General features: G+C 36.0%; 1 protein-coding gene across 1 annotated transcript in view; it reads left to right on the forward strand.

The window, feature by feature from the left end:
• Window positions 1-21,781, forward strand: part of PI15 (peptidase inhibitor 15) — a 29,368-nt gene that overhangs the window by 534 nt on the left and 7,053 nt on the right. The window contains exons 2-5 of the mRNA XM_033407092.2: window positions 142-450; window positions 18,427-18,545; window positions 19,415-19,547; window positions 19,669-19,784. Of these exons, the coding sequence (XP_033262983.1) occupies window positions 178-450; window positions 18,427-18,545; window positions 19,415-19,547; window positions 19,669-19,784 (641 nt within the window). The 5' untranslated portion in view covers window positions 142-177. The remainder of the gene's footprint in view (window positions 1-141; window positions 451-18,426; window positions 18,546-19,414; window positions 19,548-19,668; window positions 19,785-21,781) is intronic.

Consider the following 21,781-nt stretch of genomic DNA (forward strand, 5'->3'; position numbering starts at 1 on the left):
GGTTGTCTTCTAGGCTTGAGTTCAGCATTTGCTTGGATTTTTTGAAGAAAGTCAAGTCAAGCAATGATTTTGTAAATTCATACCCTCTGGCCCTATTTTTTTTTTCTTTCATAGACCCTAACTCTACCTTTCTGCTTTAAGGCAAACTCTGTGGCCTCTCCCTCTCCACCTCTCAAAATGATAGCAATCTCTGCCATCAGCAGTGCACTCCTGCTCTCCCTTCTCTGTGAAGCAAGTGCCGTCATCTTACTCAATTCCACTGACTCATCCCCGCCAACCAATAATTTCACTGATATTGAAGCAGCTCTAAAAGCACAACTAGATTCTGCGGACATCCCCAAAGCCAGGCGGAAGCGCTACATTTCGCAGAATGACATGATCGCCATTCTTGATTATCATAACCAAGTTCGGGGCAAAGTGTTCCCACCAGCAGCAAACATGGAATATATGGTAAGAGAACCTTGTTTTCTTTGAATTCTGAGTGAGGACGCTTTACTTAAATTGTACATTAGGAGAATCTAAAGAATTCATATGTTAAGGGATATGGGGTTTTTTATACCTTTTAATTTAGGGAATGTTCTTAAGTGCCTGGTAAACTTAAGTACTGTTCCATCATATAATTAAAAGGGAGGAAAGGGATCTAATATTTTTGTGTGAGTTCCATAACCATTAATGAATCAGGTCTTATATAAGAAAGAGGTAAAGAGTGGGGTGTGATGACTGATCACATTTGGAAGGTCCACTTAAAAAAAAAATTCACATGGAACTTTTTCTGTGCTTTGTTTATCTAATAGTCATATTTATCAGCTAAAATATTTTTTGAAAATGATTTTTTTAAATTATAGGTTTCATGTGCATGAATTATTCTCTGGGTAGGTGTCTCTTCCCTTTCTTGGACAAAGCTCTTCCTGACACTAATCTATTTGTATTCTCAGAGAACATGCTGACTTTTTCCTTCTTGTGATTTAATGCTTTGTCGTTCAGATAACAGTGAAGTCAGCACATTTGCACACTGTTCCAACTTGCCATGAACACATTCTTTGCTCTCTCTTAAAAATAAAAAACAGGCTCTCTGTGTTTAAATCATTTTACTTGGAAAGTTTTTTTAAAAAAGTTGGTATTAAAAGGATAGATGTCTTTTTAAAGTTTCTTTGTTTTTGGTTTTGCATTTATACAAGGTTATGGTTTAACTTCCAGCACCTTCCAAGAGCACAGCTTGGAGCCTGTTTAAGGCAATGAAGACCACCAGTATGGTATTTCTAAGTTGGGGTGGGTATGGCAGTACCACTAACAACACTCTGTAAGTGCTGACCTAAAATTTGGGGGTTTCTGTCAGATTCTAAATGTATCTATTTTATTTAAATAAGCTTTTAAAGTTTGACTAATTGTAGAAATCAGTGTCACAAGAAAAATACAGACTTGCCAAATGTAAGAGAGTCATGGTTCATAGAAGTACAATTTAGACTCTATGAAAATGCATTTTTCTAGGATTTTTAAATGAAAGTGGAAAAGAAGATGTCATCAGTCCTGGTGTATGAGGGGCAATATAGTCTCATGATTAAGAATATGTAGTCTGGAATCTAAATGTTTGGGTTCAAACCCCAGTCCTGGAATATAAGATGAGTGAATTCATTAACCTAATTGTGTTTTATTTTCATCATCTCTAATATGAGGATAAAGGTAGTATCTGCCATATGGGGTTGTTATGAGGAATGTATGGAGTTGAGGACTAGAATAATTAGACCAGAGCCTACAGAATAATAATGTTCAATAAACGTTAGTTTGTATGGGTTTCTGTGAGCTTACTGTGAAAGTGCCCAGTGAAAACCTGTTCAAGATCTAAAAATAGGAACAATTACTCACATTGAACAGGTGTTTCTAGAAGGTGATGCCCAGGTATAGAAAGGAGAGGAAGAAACATGTTTTCAAACATCATGCATTATGAGAGAAATATGCATAAGATTCTATGTGAGTTCAAAAAGGTATGCTATCCAGACTGCAGGTTTAGGGAATACTTTCTGGTGGCAATCGCATAGCTATGCAGACTAAGGTAAGGATCAAGACAAATGAACCGGCTTTGGAGAGGACTTCATGTGGGGTGAAATCCTAACTCTGCTGTGTACTTTGTGGCCTTGTGCAAGTTACTTAATATGTATAAGACTCTACTTCCTTCTCTGTGAAATGGGAACAATAATTTGTATGATAACCAATCAATATATAATGCAATTTATTATTTCAATAATATTGAGGGAAGAGGGATCATCATGAATAATATGTGGGGTACAATGCAGTAGAAATATATTTTAAAAAGCCACATTTTTCTCGTTATACTTTTCCCCACTGATCAAAAATTAATTCATTCCACATGCATTTATTAAATTGTTTCTATGTGCCAAGGACTTGGCTAATTGTTTCCACAGATGATCTCATTTGATAGCTCAGTCTCCCTGTGAAGTTAAGATTTCGATCCTCATTTTACCAATGAAATCACTTAGACACAAAGAAGTTAATGACTAGGTGAAGGTGGTTTGGATAATGAACGGTATCATTGGAATTAGAGTTAAGGTCTGTGTAATTTCAAAGCCTATGCTTGTATTGGGGAGCATCTTTTCATTCTCTAGACCGAGCAGATACTACATTGGGGGAAACTGCTGGAGATGTCAGGATATCACTGTTTCCTTCTTTGCAATGCCAGCTGAAATCATATAGTTTTCATATTCTATTTGTCATTCCTTTCTTATTATTTGCTTTTCAAATATGGGAGCTACTGCATAATAATTTATTTTGTAAGAACCAGATACAGTGCTTGTTATATAGTAAATGCTTTATAAATCCTTCTTCACTTAGTAAAGTTAATGAGAAACAGTAGTCAGAATATTAAGCTCTATAAAGTAACATTGTCTCAAATTATCATGTAAATACTGCATACACTTCATCACACATGTATCTATTCACTTAATATTTATGGAGCATTTACTATATGTTAGGTACTATTCTAAGCACCTAGGATAAATTCATGAATAAAATAGACAGTCCTTGGCCTCCTGGGTGGGCAATCAGGCAATAAACAAGGTAAATAAATTACATAGTATGTTAGAAGGTGATAAGGTTATGAAGAAAAATAAAGCAGGTTGAGGCTGGGACATTTAATAGTGTGGTCAGAGAAGGGCTCCCTGAGATGTCCTGGAGGAAGGTGAGGCAGTAAGCCACACTGATAGATGAGGGAAGACCATTCCAGACAGAGGGAAGAGAGTGGGCAAACTCCCTGAGGTGGGGGGAGAGGAACAGATTACTTCAGTTAGAAAAATGTGCTCAATTTAGTGAAATCCTAAGTCTCTGTGAGTAAATTGACCAACTGAAATAATTCATTGGATCCCTCATGCAGACTCAGAGAAACTTTGAAAGAAATAAAATCTAACAGGTCAGAGCAGGAATGTCAGTGACTTTAACCTCCAGGCCAGGTGAAAAATACAGATCTCAGTTGAACACTGTTACTTTTATTTTAATTTGTTTAACATTGCTTTGGACTGTGAACAGTTCGAAAGTGAGTTCAATTCCTAACTTCAAATATGGACCTCAAAAGCTTAGGACACTTACCTCAGTATGGCTACCAGCCCTGTGTTCAAACTGTCCCCATCAGTGGGTGATATCACTATGGGAGCCTCATAGAAGATGGTCTTCAGCTCAGGGCTCTTTCTATTTTTTTTTAAATTAATTTTTATTGGAGTATAGTTGCTTTACAATGTTGTGTTAGCCTCCACTGCACAACAAAATGAAGCAGCCATGCACATACAGATATGCCCTCCCTTTTGGACTTCCCTCCCATTTAGGTCACCACAGTGCATTAGGTAGAGTTCCCTGTGCTATATGGTATGTTCCCATCAGTTGTCTATTTTATACATAGTATCAATAATATATATGTATCAATCCCAGTCTCCCGATTCCTCCCACCCCACCCCTTTCCCCCTTGGTATCAGGGCTGTTTCTAATTGCACCAGCCTGATTTGCAATCCCCTTCATTCACAACTTTACTCTCTGAGCCTTTTCCCATGCCATTTCCTCACCTTCTAATGTCTCCTCCTTAACTTATTCCAATATTTATAATCCTACCCTTCAAGTTTTATGTAAGAATGTTGTGTCCTTCACTGATGTTTCTTACATTCACAGTCATATTTGATTTCTCCTTCTTTTGAACCACTGTAGCCTATTATGTTTATCACACTGCTCTTATTAAAATCAGACTCAATTTACAGTTATTTGTATATTTCTTGCAATCTTCCTAATTTTAAGCTTTCAGGGTGCTCAGTCTATGTTTATTCACCTTTGTATAACTATTTTCTTGGGAAATTTCTTGTGTATAGACAGTAATCAACCATTATTTGGTGAATTTGAAATCCCTATGAATTGTTACATGTTTATAACTTGAATCAATTTTGATATTATTATTTATATTTAAAGTTCGCTTATCATTTATAATAACATTTTATCCTGTGCACCTAAAATATGAAAGAAGTTTTTGAAAATTCTAAAAAACAAAAAGCCCCTTAAAATTAAATGATTTTATCCTCTTTAAGTACTTGGTTATGCTAGTGTATGCTTGAGTAAATTAAGTGGACACAATTTGAACACTAGAGTGTTGACATTCATATTTTAGTGTATAATATCTTCTTTGGGTATACTGGCCATGATTTTCCAAACACTGTATCCTTTCAAAAAATAATAATATAGATAGAGCTGAAGATATGCAAGTCAAACTCTTGGCTTCTGTTCTACGATTAGTTTTTTGACAAATTTCCATAGCTCCTTGGACACCAGCTGTTTTTCATTCTTCCTAAGGGCAACTTAAACCGTGACTCTAAACCACAGACCACACTAGTTTCTTAGAATAAGAATCATTCCCTAAAAGAATGAAATTACAAGACTCATACATGGAGTAAAATTTGTAAGATATTTCTTGAATTTAAGGCAATTGAATAAATTAATTAAAAAAATTTGAAGTCCTTCTGTGAGAGGATGAGATCCAAAGATAACAGAAATCTTTGTATTTAAACTGTAAACAAAACAGGAAAAACAAGCAGAAAAAAAAAAAACCTTAGGCACATAATTCAGTATAAGACGCTGCTGTGTAAGACTGATGTAATAAAAGAGTACAGACCAAAATACCATGGAGAAATAAAAGAAAGAAGAGGTAATCTCTAGTTGGCAAAATCATGGAAGGCTGCTTAGAGGAAGGGTATATGAGATAGATGCTCAGGGAAGGGTAGGATTGGATGTTATAGTAGGTAAAGCAATGAATGAACAAAATCGCCAGGAGAGAAAAAGCATAACACATTCGCCATGTTTTCAAGGATTTTGAGAAAAGATTGAGGATCACTTAATACAAGAGCAATTAGGGAGGCCATGGAGGTTTTAGAGCAGGGTCAGAGGTGCATATGAGAAAGATGGCACTATCAATTGATGGAGTTTAGATTGGCTGTGAAGGTGACCCAAGAGGTGGCAACCACTGAATCAGCAGGGCCATTTTCTTTTTTTTTCTTTTGCCATACGCAGGCCTCTCCCTGTTGTGGCCTCTCCTGTTGCAAAGCACAGGCTCAGCGGCCACGGCTCACGGGCCCAGCCACTCCACGGCATGTGGGATCTTCCCGGACCGGGGCATGAACCCGCGTCCCCTGCATCGGCAGGCGGACTCTCAACCACTGTGCCACCAGGGAAGCCCAACAGGGCCATTCTTTTAGTCAAAGGTGAGGAGGAACTGGACACCTATACCTACCACAGTGACAGGTATGAACAGTTAATGGAAGTAGTTCATGAGAACACATGGTAGCCATCTTCATAAATGGTAGAGAATGATGGAAAGACAGGTAGGGGACAGCGTGAAGATAATGACAGATATGAACTGAACAACTTAAAAATGAAAAAAAAATGTGTAATGTAATTTCAAGAAGCCAAAATAGCTATATTGATAATATGCCCTATTTCATTTGTTTGGTGCCTGCAAATATTATTTGCAGAGCTAAGGGAATCAGTCTCCTATACTCTTCTGGAAAAGAGAAAAATACTAGTTACCAAGTCACAGCAGGTAGTAAAGTTACAGAAAGCATGACTCAAATGAATGAATGGAGAATAGATTAATCCGTCCTCAGAAATAGCCAGTAAAGTATTTGCCTACAGTAATTTATGTCTTGAGAATAAGGAAAAATTTGGATTTTGTTTATTTGGGCTTTGTGTGTAAGAGAATGTAGATAATGTAAAAGACCTTTTTTTTAAATTATTCATAGTTGACAAAACACTTGTGATGTCTATCCTTATCGTTGTTTTAAATGAACCCATATACTGGACCAGATGGCACCTTTCTTCTCATTTGGGAAGGATAACTCAATTTTCTTCTTATGAGAAATTTGATGTGTCTAACTTAAATTTTTTCAATGAATGCTTTTATGACCACTAGAAAGCCTCCTGAGAACATTGCCAGCCAGCAGGGAACTGAGAAAGATTGCTGACAGGAAGGCATTTCTCCAGCTCATTTGGAACTCCACATTCCTGTTCTCCTACATGTAGAACCTTTTAAGTGTCTTGGCTTCAAATGGAGACTGGGCACATTTTGTATGAATTTTCTTCCAAGGTGCATGTTGCGTAGTATTAGTTACTTAGTATTGCTTATATATGAATGTTTAGCTCTCCACTTATGGAGCCAGCTGAAAGTAAGGACATTTTGTTTATGATTGTTTTGAGTACAGGCTCTAAGATGTGCAAATGTAAAAACATTAACATGATATGATTCAGAACCTCACCATCAGTTGGTAGAAGGAAGAGCTTTGAATCATACATAGGCTACATATATATCGACCATATTTCCTAGTATTCAACACTGCTTTTTTGGTGACAAATTATATTTGACCATATGCAATGGTATAGAAAATTTTATTATATTCCTGCTGACTATTTATAGAACCTAGCATCATATCTGTCCCACAGAGAACACTCAGTAACAATCTATGGAACAACTGAATGAAGTCTTTTAACCTTTGCTGGGCATTCCATGTAAAGAGCACATGGCTATGGTGCTCGGGTGGGCAGGGGTCACTCAGTATTCAATCACTCATTCCACAGTATTTATTCATGTGCCTGGCATTGTGCTGAGGGGTTCAGCAGGGAGCAAAAAGACATTTCTTGATAGGAAGTACTGTGAATGGACGAGTAAGTGGGCAAAGCAGTGAGCTGTGTGCTAAAGTAGAATAAATACAGGTGCTTTGGGATCCCATGGGGCATATCTGGCCCAGACTTGGACTGGGGGTAGAGACGCAAGGAAGGCTTCCAAAAGGAAATGATTTCAGATATTAAATATGAAAAATAAATAAAAGTTATGCAGGCAGGAGTTGGAAGGAGGGAATATGTGGTAGGTGGGGAAGGGTGTTTTGGGAAGGTGCATGGTACCTTGAAGGCATAGATGAAATTCAGTGTGGCTTGGATGTAGAGGATAAAAGAAAAAGTGATGTTTGATGAGGCTGGGAAGGCAAGCAGAAACTTGTTTGAGTTTTATTCTAAGATTAAGGGAAGTGGTTGAAGGTTTTAAGTTGTGTAATTAATTTGCCTTCAGAAGGGTCATTCTGGCTACAGGTTGATAAAGGGATTAGAGACAGGCAGAAGTAATGGCACAGTCAAGAGACTGTTACAATAGCCTGGGCGAGAGATAATTGAAGCCTCAATGACATTTAAGGACATAGGGATGTGACAAAATGAATTTGGGGATCAAATCAGTATGTGTAAGTGATTTATATGAAGAAGTGGCATAAGGATTTATATGATGGAGAAGCCAAGGAGAATGCCTCCATCTTTGACTAGGACAATTGGGTTTCCCTGAGTTGGAGAACACAAAATAAAGTGCAGGTTTCTGGTAGTCATTAAGTAGCTGAAGGTTTATCATCCAGAGTACACATCTACAGAGGTTGAAAAAAGTAGCTAGTGTGTGGGAGGCAACATTCTTCCAATACAAAGAATTTTGGTTGGGAATATGCTTTGGTAATCAGAATGGACCACTTTACATAATGGGGGTAGGGTAGTGTCATGGAGACAGCATGGATGCATGATTTTATGTCTGGGAATCTACTCAAGAATTTTTGCAAGAAAGTTTCATGTATCTTTTAAGAATATTTTTTTTTTTTTTAGAATCAGTGCTGAGACTTAAGTCAACCTGACTCCAAATCTATTTCAGGGGCCTAGATAGCACCAGGTCCATCTAGTCTTCTGACACACTCAGGATAAGGTTTTTCTGGAAACTAATCAAAGGACTTCAGAAAAATCGAAGTTGACTAGTCTGGCTGGTGTCCTGAATTTAGTATATCTGAAAACCATTTAATAGTCAGTCAATGGCCATTAAATGGTTATGAACTTGAGATGTTTAATTGTCTATGAGAATTTCTGAAGAATGGCTTGGAAAGAAGGCAGGGAAGATAAAGACTAACAGCTTAAAATGGTCAAGAGAAATGTTTGGCATAAAATACATCATGGACTGAGGTTTGGAGGGGTATGATTTGAATGTTCCCAGTCTATGTTACCCATAGAGTCTAAAATCAGGTACCAAGCATTTTTTTGACACAAATATGGAAGAATGCCGCCAAAGTTGTGTGTTTAGACTAAACTTCATGACTCTTAAAATTTCACATCACATACTCCAAACTGAAACAGTCCAGGAATGTTGCTTAAGGGCACAATATTTTTTTACCCTACAAAGTGCATCAAATTCACATTTCATAATTTCATTAAATATGAACATTCTACCAAATCTGTCTCTGCATTCCAGTGAGATCATGTTTTCAGCAAGCAGTAGGTAGGCGGAAAGGCATTTGAATTCTTCTAAGTGGGCAACAGCAAGGTACGGGGTTTGCATTTGAATTCTTCTAAGTGGGCAACAGCAAGGTACGGGGTTTGCATGTGTCTCACAAGATAGTTTAACAATCAAGAAGTCAGTTTTTAGCTGATTGTAACACTGAGTTGCTGAAAAAAATTAATCACACATGAAAATGTCTTCTTGGCATATAACTACAGTATTAAATGATAGCTGGTGGGTATTAATTTCCTGGGAAAGGAGAACTGTTGCTAGAATCCATCAACAAATGGTCTTTAAATTTAAAGATAAAACATATGTTAAAGAGGGATTTAAGGAGGGGAATTAATAGGTTTTAAAACTTCTGAAATGTTCTCTAATTTTTATCTTCCACTGTCTGATGTTATGTTGCCAAGAAGCAAGGTCCTTGTTATCTATACACAGTTCTGTTTCTGATTAGTTTGTTGCTTCAGGGTTTATGTTTTCACTTTCTCTGATTGCCTGCTAAGTTGAGATTAAAGCTTGATGTGTCTCAAACTTCAGGCTGCCAGATAAGGTGATCAAAAGTGCACCTCTCATTACCTCTCACTTTAGGCATCTTTCTAGTTCACAGACACCACCACTCTTCCAGTGCCTGATCTTCCAATAATAATAGCGTTTACCATTCTGTACACCCTGCCGTGCTAGAGCTGTGCTAAATTCTCTTCAATCACTATCTTGCCTAACCTTCACAACAGTCTCGTGAGATGGGGACAGTTTTCCTCATTTAGAGACAGGAAATTTGAAGTTTGGAGAGCGTAAGTTGCTTCCCCCAGGTCCCAGAGTAAGTAAATCAAAATGATGAGAAAGCAGTTCTGTATGACAACAGAGCCCATGCTTTGGAAGACTACAATACACACTCCCCTCCATGAGTTCATCTCCTGCTCTTGAGCCCGCTCCACATGCATTTTTCTCTGAGGACATCGCTGAATATTAGAAAGTGTTTCTTCATATGGAATCAAATCTTGCTTCCTGTACTCTTTCTAACCTTGGCAACCACATAGGAAAACTCTGTATTACGATAGTGTTTCAAGCCTTTGAAGCCTGTGAGCATCTATGCCTTAAACCTTTGTCCCCCAGTCACCCAGCTCTTTCTAAGCCTCCAGCCCTTTTGTGTGAAATACCTGTACACACCACCTCTTGCAACCAGAGTATAGCCAGCGTAAGGAAGGTGGCATGAAGATATTTGCTTTCTGAAAATCTTGGAAAAGGTAAGAAGTTGTGCCATTAAGGGAATGGAAAATCAAGTCCCTCCCCACCCCCCATGCTACCTCTTACATTACACATACACACAGGAATAAATTCACTATTTATTTGGTAGTGCGTTAATTGCCTGTCTCTTTCCTAAACTGTAAAGCAGAGTCCATGTCAGTCTTGCTGACTGTTGAATTCCCAGTACCCAATACTGTGCAGCCCTCCCAATAAGTGGTCAATTACTAGCTGCCTAGATTAACGAATTATCTAGGATTCTATTGGTTGATCTGGAAATTTGCATTTCTTGCATTTTCCATTGTTGATAACAAAACAGCAGTCCCCAGCTGGTAAGTTTGGTGTAAGGAGATTTGGGGCCAAGACAGTTCCAGGGTCACTCTTTCTTGCCACCATCCTTGTGTATTAAGATCACACATCTACATAAGCGTAATGGTGACAATGATACCTCCCATCAGAGTTCATAAACTGTAGGCCCATTAACCATTCCAATTAGTAGTCATGTTTAATTTGCTCTGCAAGTGTTGAACTGTAGAGAATTTTACATTTAAAAGGCTACTTGGCAACATGTAGAAGTGGATACATTTCACATATACATCAGGATTTCTAGATTATCCTGAAAAGTTTTAAGGTTTAGAGACATTGTGCCCACTTCCTACTTGTCAGCAATTGTTTAAAAAGGAAGAGCCTCTTTGGGTGGGGAAAAATTCACTCATTTCCAAGTCTCTCTCTCTCTCTCTTTCATATAACTGTCCGGATGTCAAGCAGCAGTTGCATTTTGTCACCTTACACCCAATACTCATTTTCATTACTAGACCAACCCCCAACCCAATCAGTTGAGTTTGATTATATTTAAATAGCACTTTGGTATTTTCAAAGCACTTGACTGAGGTATAGATTGAGCCATGCATAGATTAAAGCACTGAAATTTTTTTTTTCCTTTATTTCCTAATCACCAACCCTGTTTAAATAATCTTACCTCAAATTCTGAATATTTTTCTTTTATCCATGCCTTCCTTAATTTATATATTAAGGCTTTATATGTAGGAAACACTCCCTCAGCTAGGAGTCTTTTTCAATAATCCAGATAACAAATGATGGTGGCTTCACTCAAGGTGGTGGTAATAATAGTGATGATCAATGGGTATATTCTGGATAGACAGGATTTTGATGGCAGGATCGACAAGATTTGCTGATAGAGCATATAAAGATTATTAAGCAAAGAAAGAGTAAAGATAGCTATGGACTCTCTGGCTTGAGCAACTACAAAAGCAATTGGTAAACTTTTTCTGTAAAGGACTAGATGGTAAATACGTTTAGCTTTGCAGACCTTGTGGTCCGTGCTGCCACTGTAACACAGAAACAGCTATAGATAACATATAAGTAGGCAATGGGATAGATCTGGTGACCCCTGAACCAGAAGAAAAAGGGTAATGTCATCCACTGATGGGAGGAAGACTGTAGGAGTAGCTGGTTAGAGGGTAGGGAGTGGCGGTAGGGTTGTAAATACTGGAACTCAATTTTGGACTTGTTAAGTAGAGGTTTAAAGTGGATAGGTGGATAAATCAGTCTGGAATTCAGTGGAGAGGTCTATAGATATAATTTGGAAGAGTACCACCAGCTTATAAATAGTATTTCAATGTGTGAGACTGGATGTGGTTACCTAGGTAGTAAATTGATGAAACAGAAGAGAGAGAGAGGGAGAGAGACAGACAGACAGACAGAGACAGACAGAGACATGGCTTCAGCCCTGGGAACCCTCCAGCATGCACAGGTTAGGGAGATGAGGAAGAATCAGCAAACATATGGAGGAAAACAAGGCAGCAGCCAGAGAAAAACAAGGCAAGGGTGGGGTCATGAAACCAGGGGGTGGAAGTGGGTCCAGGAGGAGCAAGTGGTCAGGCATTCTAAAAGCTGCTGATAGAACAAATAACATGGTGACCAGGAAATGACCATTTATGATATTGATGTGAGCAATTTGGGTAGAGTGGAGGTAGCGGGGGGAACCTGCCTGGGGTGGGCTCAAGAGTAGAAGAAGAAAAACTGAAAATTCTCTGTTAAGACAACACTCAAATTTCATTGGAAAAGGAAGAAGAGGAATGGTGCATTGGAAGACAAAGATGAAAAGGGGTCAAGAGAAGTGCTTTTGTGTTTGTTTTTAAGAATTTTATGCTGCTGGCAATGATCCAGTTCAGAATACCTCTAAAAAAAAGTATACTTTTACACCTTTTTTTTTAATAGAAATTTACCTTTCCCACCTACATAAAAGGTAGCACTCATCTTACCTGAGGAAAGTCTTCACTATTTTCATTTAAACATTTAAAAAATGCTTAGGACCCCACGTTGATACTTTGTGGTATAATGTGGTCCCATATTTATGGTCATTTTTGAGGCTTGAGGGAATTTTTTTTAAATCAAGTTCCTTAACTAGTTCTTTTTAAAAGTATAATTGGTTTAATATCATTTAATTAATCTAATTAGTGCCCCCAATTTCCCATGGGAAATCCTTTTCTCTTCCTGTGCCGCACCCCCCACCCCCTCCAGTCTTACCAAGGCCCATTCTTCCCTTCTGTCTGGTTTAACACTGGGTCATATATTCAGCTCTCAGTTTCCTTTATTGGCACTTCACAAGCATTTCCACTGAAAGGGAATAAACCCCAATTTCAAAACAAAACCACAACCATGCCCATGAAGTGTTTTTTAAAAGCTTCTGGCAGCCCTCAGGGAAAATAATTTTGTCATCACTTAATATCTTTTTAATGGCTCTTTCTCACTTCTATAAGTCAGCACTGCTTTCCCAATCTAACCCAGAAAAAGAACAAAGAGCCCCAGCTGAGTTATTTTTAAAAGCCAAAAACTTGTCTATCTAAACTGCCTTTACTTTTTATCTAAATATATGAGAAATGACCACATGTCAGTCCAAGAAAATAAGTGTCTATATGACGTGCCATACTGTTTCCAATGTCATTGCTATCGGAGTATCCATGACAATAACCAATTTAGAAATGTGTCTTCAAAAACTCAGTGTGATAATTTTATTTTTTAGTATTTTATGTCTTTGAAGATGGTTTCCACGTGCAGAACAGATTTTTTAAGAGGTCATTTTCAAATTTAATATTTCTTGTTCTCCTCTAATTTAGCTTCATTTACATATATTTTTGTTCTATTCAGAAATCTAGCAAGTTTTGGCAATCACATTTGTTTAATGTTTGTTACTACTTACAAATCTAATTAATTTAAATTTTAAGCTGCATTTATAGATTTAACATATTTGACCTTTAGTACTTCAACTGGCTTATTGAAAATAATTTCCATATATTTAAATGTCTTAAAAGCCTAAGCAACACAGTGACTCTTAAGTTCTAAATTTTGCAATACTGTTTAAAAATTGTAACAAGATTTTCTTAAAATTTTTAACTTAAAACCACAAATATAAATAATTATTGATATATTTTATGTTGAAATTACAAGGCTAACGTAGTGCTTTAATAACCTGTTGCCACATTCTCTGAACCACTATAAATATTAATAACATCAAATATGTACAGGTTCGTTACCTAGAAATATTTATCCTTTTTAACACCTTATATTTAATTCTTTCAAACACGTCTACCTTTAATTCTTATGTTTGGAATTAAAAGATGTTACCCACTTGAAAAAAAACAGTATGTCATATCAAACAATGTTGGGGATATATTCTCAAGTAATTTTCAGGGTTGCCTTTCAGTTGTTCTACATTTCTTATTGTCCGGAGATAGTGACTGGGGTTTAAGAAGGCAGTTTCGGATGTCCCGGTGCCCACTGTGCTGTGGGTAACAAAACTTAAGGAAATGGCTGATAAAACAACCTCATCTTTGGGCTGGATCATATCACTCTCTAATTCTTCAATTTACGGAAGTCAGTGATTTTCTCCCATGCTGAGACATTCTTTGACTCAATTTTGTATTTCTTTGGCTTAACCTCTGAAGATCTCTGGACTTGAGGTCTTTTCATTCTTTTCATATGCCTCCTATCTCTTGGAGCCACACTCTTCTAGCTATTGAAATGACATCAGTTTGAATTCTGGATGCTTCTCATGGCTTAATCAGACTATGTGGTTTCCACAGACAAGGTGCTAAATTTGTTGATAAGCAGAGTAGTTCATGGTAAACATTTTAGTCCAGAGCTAAATCAATCAGTTTACAAGCTGACCAACTAAATGGCTCGTAACAGCAAAGAATGGAAGAAAATCCTGTGGCGCAATAGGGCACATATATAGGCTTCTGTGCGCTCTGACACCGTTTTAAGCCATCTTCACTTTGTGAGTTATCTAATCATAATATCTAACTCCTACTAGCTCCTGTAAATGTTTTTTTGTCTCCATGCATCATTTTCTTAATTTTTGCCTAATTTTTAGAAGGCATGATATTTTAAGTGTTCACAACTCAGTTACCTGTGAAAGTATTTTATCCATTTAGAGGGACAAGAACTAGAAATACAGAATTTGAGGCTAGCTGCATAAAAGCTGAATAAATATAAGGTGTTTAGCTTTTCTAACAAATGATCATAATATGTTGCATATTTGCTAGTCATTCCATAGAACGTTAAGTAAGTACACACCTGTGACCTTTTTTCTTTTGCTGTATTTGTAGGGTATGATACTAAACTTATTTCAAATAAATATCACAGGTGTTCAGCAAAATTCAGCAGATAGATTATCCACTAAGCATCCAGAAATGTATATATTAGTCAAATGTTTAGGTGATTACAACTTCATTCCCTAAATTTGTATAAGTTGTTAGAATTCTTTCACATGGTTAAACTGGCAACATTCATCACAATTTAGAGCTTCTGGATAAGAAAGAAGCTATCCTTATTTGCTGTTTTCAACCCTGAAAGACCTCTCATCATATTAATAGATTTAAATACCACTGTGGATTAAAGGGATACATCACTCACCCATATTCTCCTGGGAGTTGTAACCAGTGGAGAAAGACGGAGACAGCAAATACAGTAGATACGCAATTCGTAAATTTCAGAGCAGGATCTTCCCCTCTTTACAGGATGGGTGTGAGTCCTGCCTGGGGACAAACAGGCAAGAAAGAGCACAGGACTTTCTGACTTCTTCTGCAGTAGGCATCAGAGAGACAGTTGGTATGTCTCCCATGGGAAGGCAAAATGATCCCACTCTCTGTGTGGGACCTGGCCAGTGCTGCCAGGGTCTCCAGCATCTTCCTTCAGGGACAGGCAGAAATCCCTCCCATCAGTTTCCTAAAAGCAAACATGGAGAAGTGAAAAAAAGTGGTCATCTCTCCTCCCTCACAACTATCATCTCAAAAATTTTAATTATGATATCTGTACATAGAAACACCTAAAAACGTAGGCATCGGTAATGCTAAATACAGGGTCTTCCTATCAAAATCCTTTATAATAATTTAAAAATGGTGCTCATGTAAGATATTTTTCAGGCATGAACTCTTTGGTTTATCTCTTTGACATACACAATACGTTTTAAGTATATGAGTAAGCATATAGAATTATATATGCTAAGTTACCTTAAATTTGTTAACTGCCTTAAATATTTTAAATTATTTTGTGAAGAATCTAGGTTTCCTCTTTCTGTGGTATGGAAAAGGCTAGAACTGAACAAGTCATAGGTCAATATAACAGATCTTCCTGATTCTGATGCTGGAGTTACTCAGGGATACTAAATCATGAAATGCTGAAGAGGAAAGGGACCCTAGAGATGAGTTAACTGGGAGACAGAATAATTGACATGTCCTCAGTCACAGATGATCTTAGCAGTAGGCTTAGGGTTAGAATACAAGATATTTTATTTTCTTTTTCAGTATTATTTGTGCCATGCAGTGCTGATATTTCAGAACAAGACTATAAGAAAGACTGTTTTTAGAAAGATTATATAAAAACACAGAAAAGCCGTGTTTTTAGCAGTTACTGTTCTGAGTGCACACCACTTCAGTATGTTAATAATATTTAGATGTATTTTTTTCCCAAAGTGACTACAATTAGCTCAGAGACATAATTTGTTGATGCTATTCCGTCTAAAATTCATTTGTGATCTAATGGTAATATTTTGCATTTTGGTGAACTGAAATCCATATTTTGTAAATCCATATTTCATTAAAAATATCAGAAGAATAAATACCAGATGAATCCATTATTAGCCAAACAAAATGCTTTTAAAAGTTAATTTCAGTTCTAGAATACTATGATTTTCATTGCAAATTTAGTTTGGTTCACTGATATTTCTGCACAGAATTTTTACAAACAAAAGGAGAGGTTTGAAGTAATAATTCATAAAACATATCAAATGATTATTTTACAGAGCTATGTGTGAAGGAATAATACAAAGTATTTTTTATAACTGTAAAAAAGCATGATATCAATTCAAAGGAGAAGACAAGTATATAAAGAGACACTAACTTTTAAAATATTATAGAATGAGTATTTTCCATTTATATACTGTATTTAACACTGATTATTTACTTATTAAAAGGGTATTATGTAATGTTTTGCCATATTTAATTAATCCACAAAATGGGCAGATTATGTTCTGGATAATTAAGGAAAGTGTATTTTATTATAGCTTTTTGAATGATCTTTCTTTTTACACAGACAGTGGAGATATGGCCACTGTCACCACAGAATTACTCCAGATCCTTTCTTGATAATTCTGATTTCATGTAATTTTGTGAGTGAATTTATTTTAATGTAATTCTAGATAGATTTATGTAAGATGACTTTGTTTTTCTAATTTAAGACAACTTCTAAGTGGCTAACAAATCTTTTTTCAGGGTGGGTGCCATGGTCTTCTAGGGTAAAAATGTCTCTGAAGGGTTCATCAATTTTTTTTCCTATTTTATTTCAAAGTCACTAAATTAATTTCCTTTCACTTAAATACACTGTTACATTAAGTAAATCTATGTTTCTAGCTCATAACAATTAAAAGTTCTAATATTATTATTACTATCAAATATTCAAATGATATAAAATATCATTTATATATTATAATTTAATATAGTTTGACACTTAAAAGTTGGAATAAATGCAAATCAAAACCACAGTGAGACATCATCTCACACCTGTTAGAATGACTATTGTCAAAAAGTCAAGAAATAACAAGTGTTGGTGAGGATCTGGGGAAAAGGGAACCTTGGGCACTGTTGGTGGGAATGTAAATTGGTGCAGCCACTATGGAAAACAGTATAGAGTGTCCTCAAAAAATTAAAACAGAACTACCATATGATATAGCAATTCCACTTCTGGGTATTAGTCTGGAAACTAAAATACTAACTCAAAAAGATAACTTCACCCCAATGTTCATAACAGCACTATTTACAATAGCCAAGATATGGAGGCAGCCTAATTGTCCGTCAACAAATAAGTAGATAAATGGAATATTATTCAGCCATAATAAACAAGGAAATCTTGCCATTTGTGACAACATGCGTGGAACTTAAGGGCATTATGGTAAGTGAAATAAGTCAGAAAGAGACAAATAACTTATGATCTCATATGTACGTGGAATCTAAAAACAACAACAAAAACAATACTGAACTCAGAGATCTAGAGAGCAGATAGGTGGCTGCCAGAGGTTGGGGGGTGGGGTGTGTGAAATATGTGAAGGTGGTTAAAAGGTACAGACTTTCAGTTATAAAATAAATCCTGAGGATGTAATATACAGCATGGTGACTGTAGTTAATAATACTATATTGTACATTTGGGTGCTGCTAAGAGAATACATCTTAAAAGTTCTCTTCACAAGAAAAGAAATTTGTAACTGTGTGTGGTGACGGATGTTAACTAGACTTATTGTGGTGATCATTTCACAATATATATGTACATAAAAATCATTAAGTTGTACACCTGAAACTAATAATGTTATATATCAATTATATCTCAATTAAAAAGTTGGACTATGAGACATTGTTAATTTTGGTACATTGATTTGAATAAATTTGATCTCATTAATTTTTAAGATATATCAATAGCATGGCTCCTTTTTGCTGTGAATAAACTCCAGGGAAATCAATTGACTTTGGTGGATTCAAACTTCAGTGGTCAGTATGAGGTATCTCCAAGTTACATCTGGATACGATATTTTTGTTAACCTATCCTTTACCAAAATTTATGTCTGGACTTTGGGTCTAGATGGCCCTGTAAAAACAATAAAGATTTTTGAGGAATAACAATATTGCACTGTAGAACTTTGAATAACAATGGTCTAAATTTGCTTTCTTCTAGTCAGGAAGCAGAATTGAAAGAAGTTTAGGAAATAGTAGCGCCATTTCTTTTCTCTTTTTGTTTGTTACTAGCAAACCCAGTAAAGCTGAAGGTTTTTTTCACTTTCACAGGTCTGGGATGAAAATCTTGCAAAATCTGCAGAGGCTTGGGCAGCTACTTGCATTTGGGACCATGGGCCTTCTTACTTATTGAGATTTTTGGGTCAAAATCTATCTGTACGAACTGGAAGGTAGGAAGTAGTTTCACTGATACTGTTTATCCATGCAACTTTATTGCTTATGGACTCCAAGGGTTAGTGACACCAATTTCAAGTAATATCTGCAAGAGGGCTCACTATGTGTCAGGCACTGATGCTTGGCCTATGACTGTTTTAGATGTCTTCAAGGATTATTTAATTTTTTAAAAGGGCCTAGAAAAACCAGTTTTCCCTTTCACCCTTGGAACACCCTCCCTTAGCCTGTATTCTACCCTTATCTCACAGAATCTTTGAAAGGATCAGGCTGTATCCTGTATCCTATCTCTTCTACTTCAGAAAAATCCCTTCATGGTGGCAGAAGCCATTATTGTGTATGCAACCTTCCCATGTTTGCATATACCTGTATCTGTGTGTGTTGTACAAATTCAATATATTTACACATATATGTATATATAAATAGGCACACGTATGTATATGCAAGTATATGCAACAATGGATAAAGCTGTTCCCAGTAATAGGATAATTTTTCTACCACTGTGGAATGTCATCATCCAATATTCCAAAGACTCATTCTCTTCCACATAGGGGAGGAAAATCAGGTGGTAAAACAAGATAAAGATGATAATTCCTGAAAGATTTGCATTTCTCTTTTTGAAACAACCAGACACATACTTAGACAAATACAGGATCACTTGCTCCAGTCCTGGGCATTTTCATGTTTGGCTCTACTTGGAGGAATAGAGGATTCTACTAGGTGATGATGGTAATTGTGAGGGGTGGGTATGTTCTTGATTTATCATGAATAATCTGCAAAAGGACCAATTAACTTATAATTTAAGGTGAGTCCACCATATATTGCCACTACTATACTCTAAGTTCTCATTGTGTTTCTTGATATCTAGATATCGCTCTATTCTCCAGTTGGTCAAGCCATGGTATGATGAAGTGAAAGATTATGCTTTTCCGTATCCCCAGGATTGCAATCCCAGATGTCCTATGAGATGTTTTGGCCCCATGTGCACACATTATACACAGGTTATTTTAATCGTTTTGTTCATTTTTGATTCATACTTTTAAAAAATGCTCTTACTATTTTGGTGAACATGAATTTTCTTCGCTCCAACTTCAATAACAGTATATCGATTTACTTTCTCAGATGGTTTGGGCCACTTCCAATCGAATAGGATGTGCAATTCATACTTGTCAAAACATGAATGTTTGGGGAGCTGTATGGCGCCGTGCAGTTTATTTGGTATGCAACTATGCCCCAAAGTAAGTATCCAGTTGGATTCTACTTCTTGGAATCTTTAATGATGTTAAATATCTTCAGTCTGATAGATACTTTTAACAGGTAAATAATATGAGTAAGACTTAACTAACAAGCACTAATCCTCAAATCTTCCATCTTCTTGTATATCTGAAAAATTATAAGCTGAAAGGTTTCTTTTCACAAGGATTCTAGATTAAAATTGCAGGCAAGACTATCTGTGATTTGGAGAGTCACTAAATTCTCCTTACCATCTTTCTTTAGGCATGGTAATTATAAAATAAACATACGCTTTTAGGTTTTTGATAGCTATATAAAAGGCATCAGGAAAGGATCTTCTAGGGAATTTATCAACACCACAGTATTCTCATCAATCAGTACTAGAATGTTGGCTTAGCTTTTTCACTAGGAAAGCAAAACAAGCCCTTCTTCTTTCTTTTAAGAGTAAAATTACAATCACAGTTTACTTTTTCCATAGATGGTTAAGGAGGCATTCAGAATCAGAAGGGAAAATTTAAATGCTATGACTTCTTTTTAATGAAAGCTTTGCCATGATTTCAATTTCAGTACAAAAAATATTCAGTAATTTCTTCTTATGGCATACATAAAAAGGTATTGTGAAAATTGATCAAAGATTATAAAATAGGCTCACATTTATGAACATTCTTTATAGTATGAGGATAAATAAGCATTGTTAACATCTGATAAAATGCCTTTTTGATAACAATGACTCTTCGGATAAAATGTTCCAGTATTTATACATGAGTCTGTTCTCATTTGGAATAAATACTAAAATTTACAAAGGATTTATGACACTCCTGGTGTCTTCCAAAGTAAGTCCCAAACAAAGATTTTCTCCAGCTTTGCCAGTATGGGGAGGGAATGAGAAAATGTTTCACAAATAACTGCATTACTCATTTATATGGTAGTATGCCAGTGGCAGTGTTTTTGCAAAGTTAGAAAAATAGCAATTTTCCCGATGGTCCCCTCTCCACAGTTATTAGAATAGTAAGATTTGGAAAGTAAAATGTGGCTGCATTATGATAAGCATTAAAACTGCATTTGTTTGATATTTTCAGTTTTATACTGTATATTTTCCTATTAAGACTTTAACCCTTCTTTCTGACATAAATAGGCCAAGTAGTACTCAAATAGTGAAAGAGGTTTTTTTATAACATTCATTTAACTATTCTGTTTTTGGCCAATGATTGGAATTTTGTAATACTATTGATGAGATGTCTGATTGTTTTATAAGTCTGAGAGTTTAAGATATTGTGTTAGTATGCTATATTTGCTGTGATAGAGAACCATTCTTTTGAAACCTAGGCAATGAAGAAAGTTTTAAAATCCTGACTGATAGTTGACTATGTTTCTTCCAATCCCAATATGAATTTATCTCAAGTATAACTGTTTTTCAGGGGCAAAATAAAACAGAGAAGGAAAGGGGTTTGGGGGGGAGACAGAGACAGAGACAGAGATAGAGAGAGAGAGAGAAAAAAATGAGAGAATGAGAATGAATTGAATTAGATGAAATAGAATAAAAATTAGAAGGAAAAATAATATAAGTTTATCAACTGACTGATCTAATACTGAATACAATTATCTTCCATTCGTATAAAAGTTTGTAATATAATATATAATAATTTTTATATAATTAAATTGTATTTCTAAGTTAACATTACCAAAAATATGTGCTGTGTAATTTCTAAAAGCTATGTAGAATAAGTTGAAAAATATGAAATTAAAATACCACAGGCTGGGTTCATATATTTTTATAGGTTTGGGTAAAGATATAGAGGGAAATAAGATTATGAATATAGAATGGGAGAGATTAGGATAAAGGAGTGAGCTGCACTCTTGAGGGATGGACCTCCTTGAATGTTCATAAGCAAACATTTACATTACCAAAATTATGCTTGAGGAAGCTTCTCTGGAAGGCAGAGTGTAGAATAAGCTAGATAGAGGTGGGCAGCCTTGTAATCTCATCTCATTTTGTAATATG

The sequence above is a fragment of the Orcinus orca genome, chromosome 17 (genome assembly GCF_937001465.1).
Source record: "Orcinus orca chromosome 17, mOrcOrc1.1, whole genome shotgun sequence".
Taxonomy (NCBI): Eukaryota; Metazoa; Chordata; class Mammalia; order Artiodactyla; family Delphinidae; genus Orcinus; species Orcinus orca.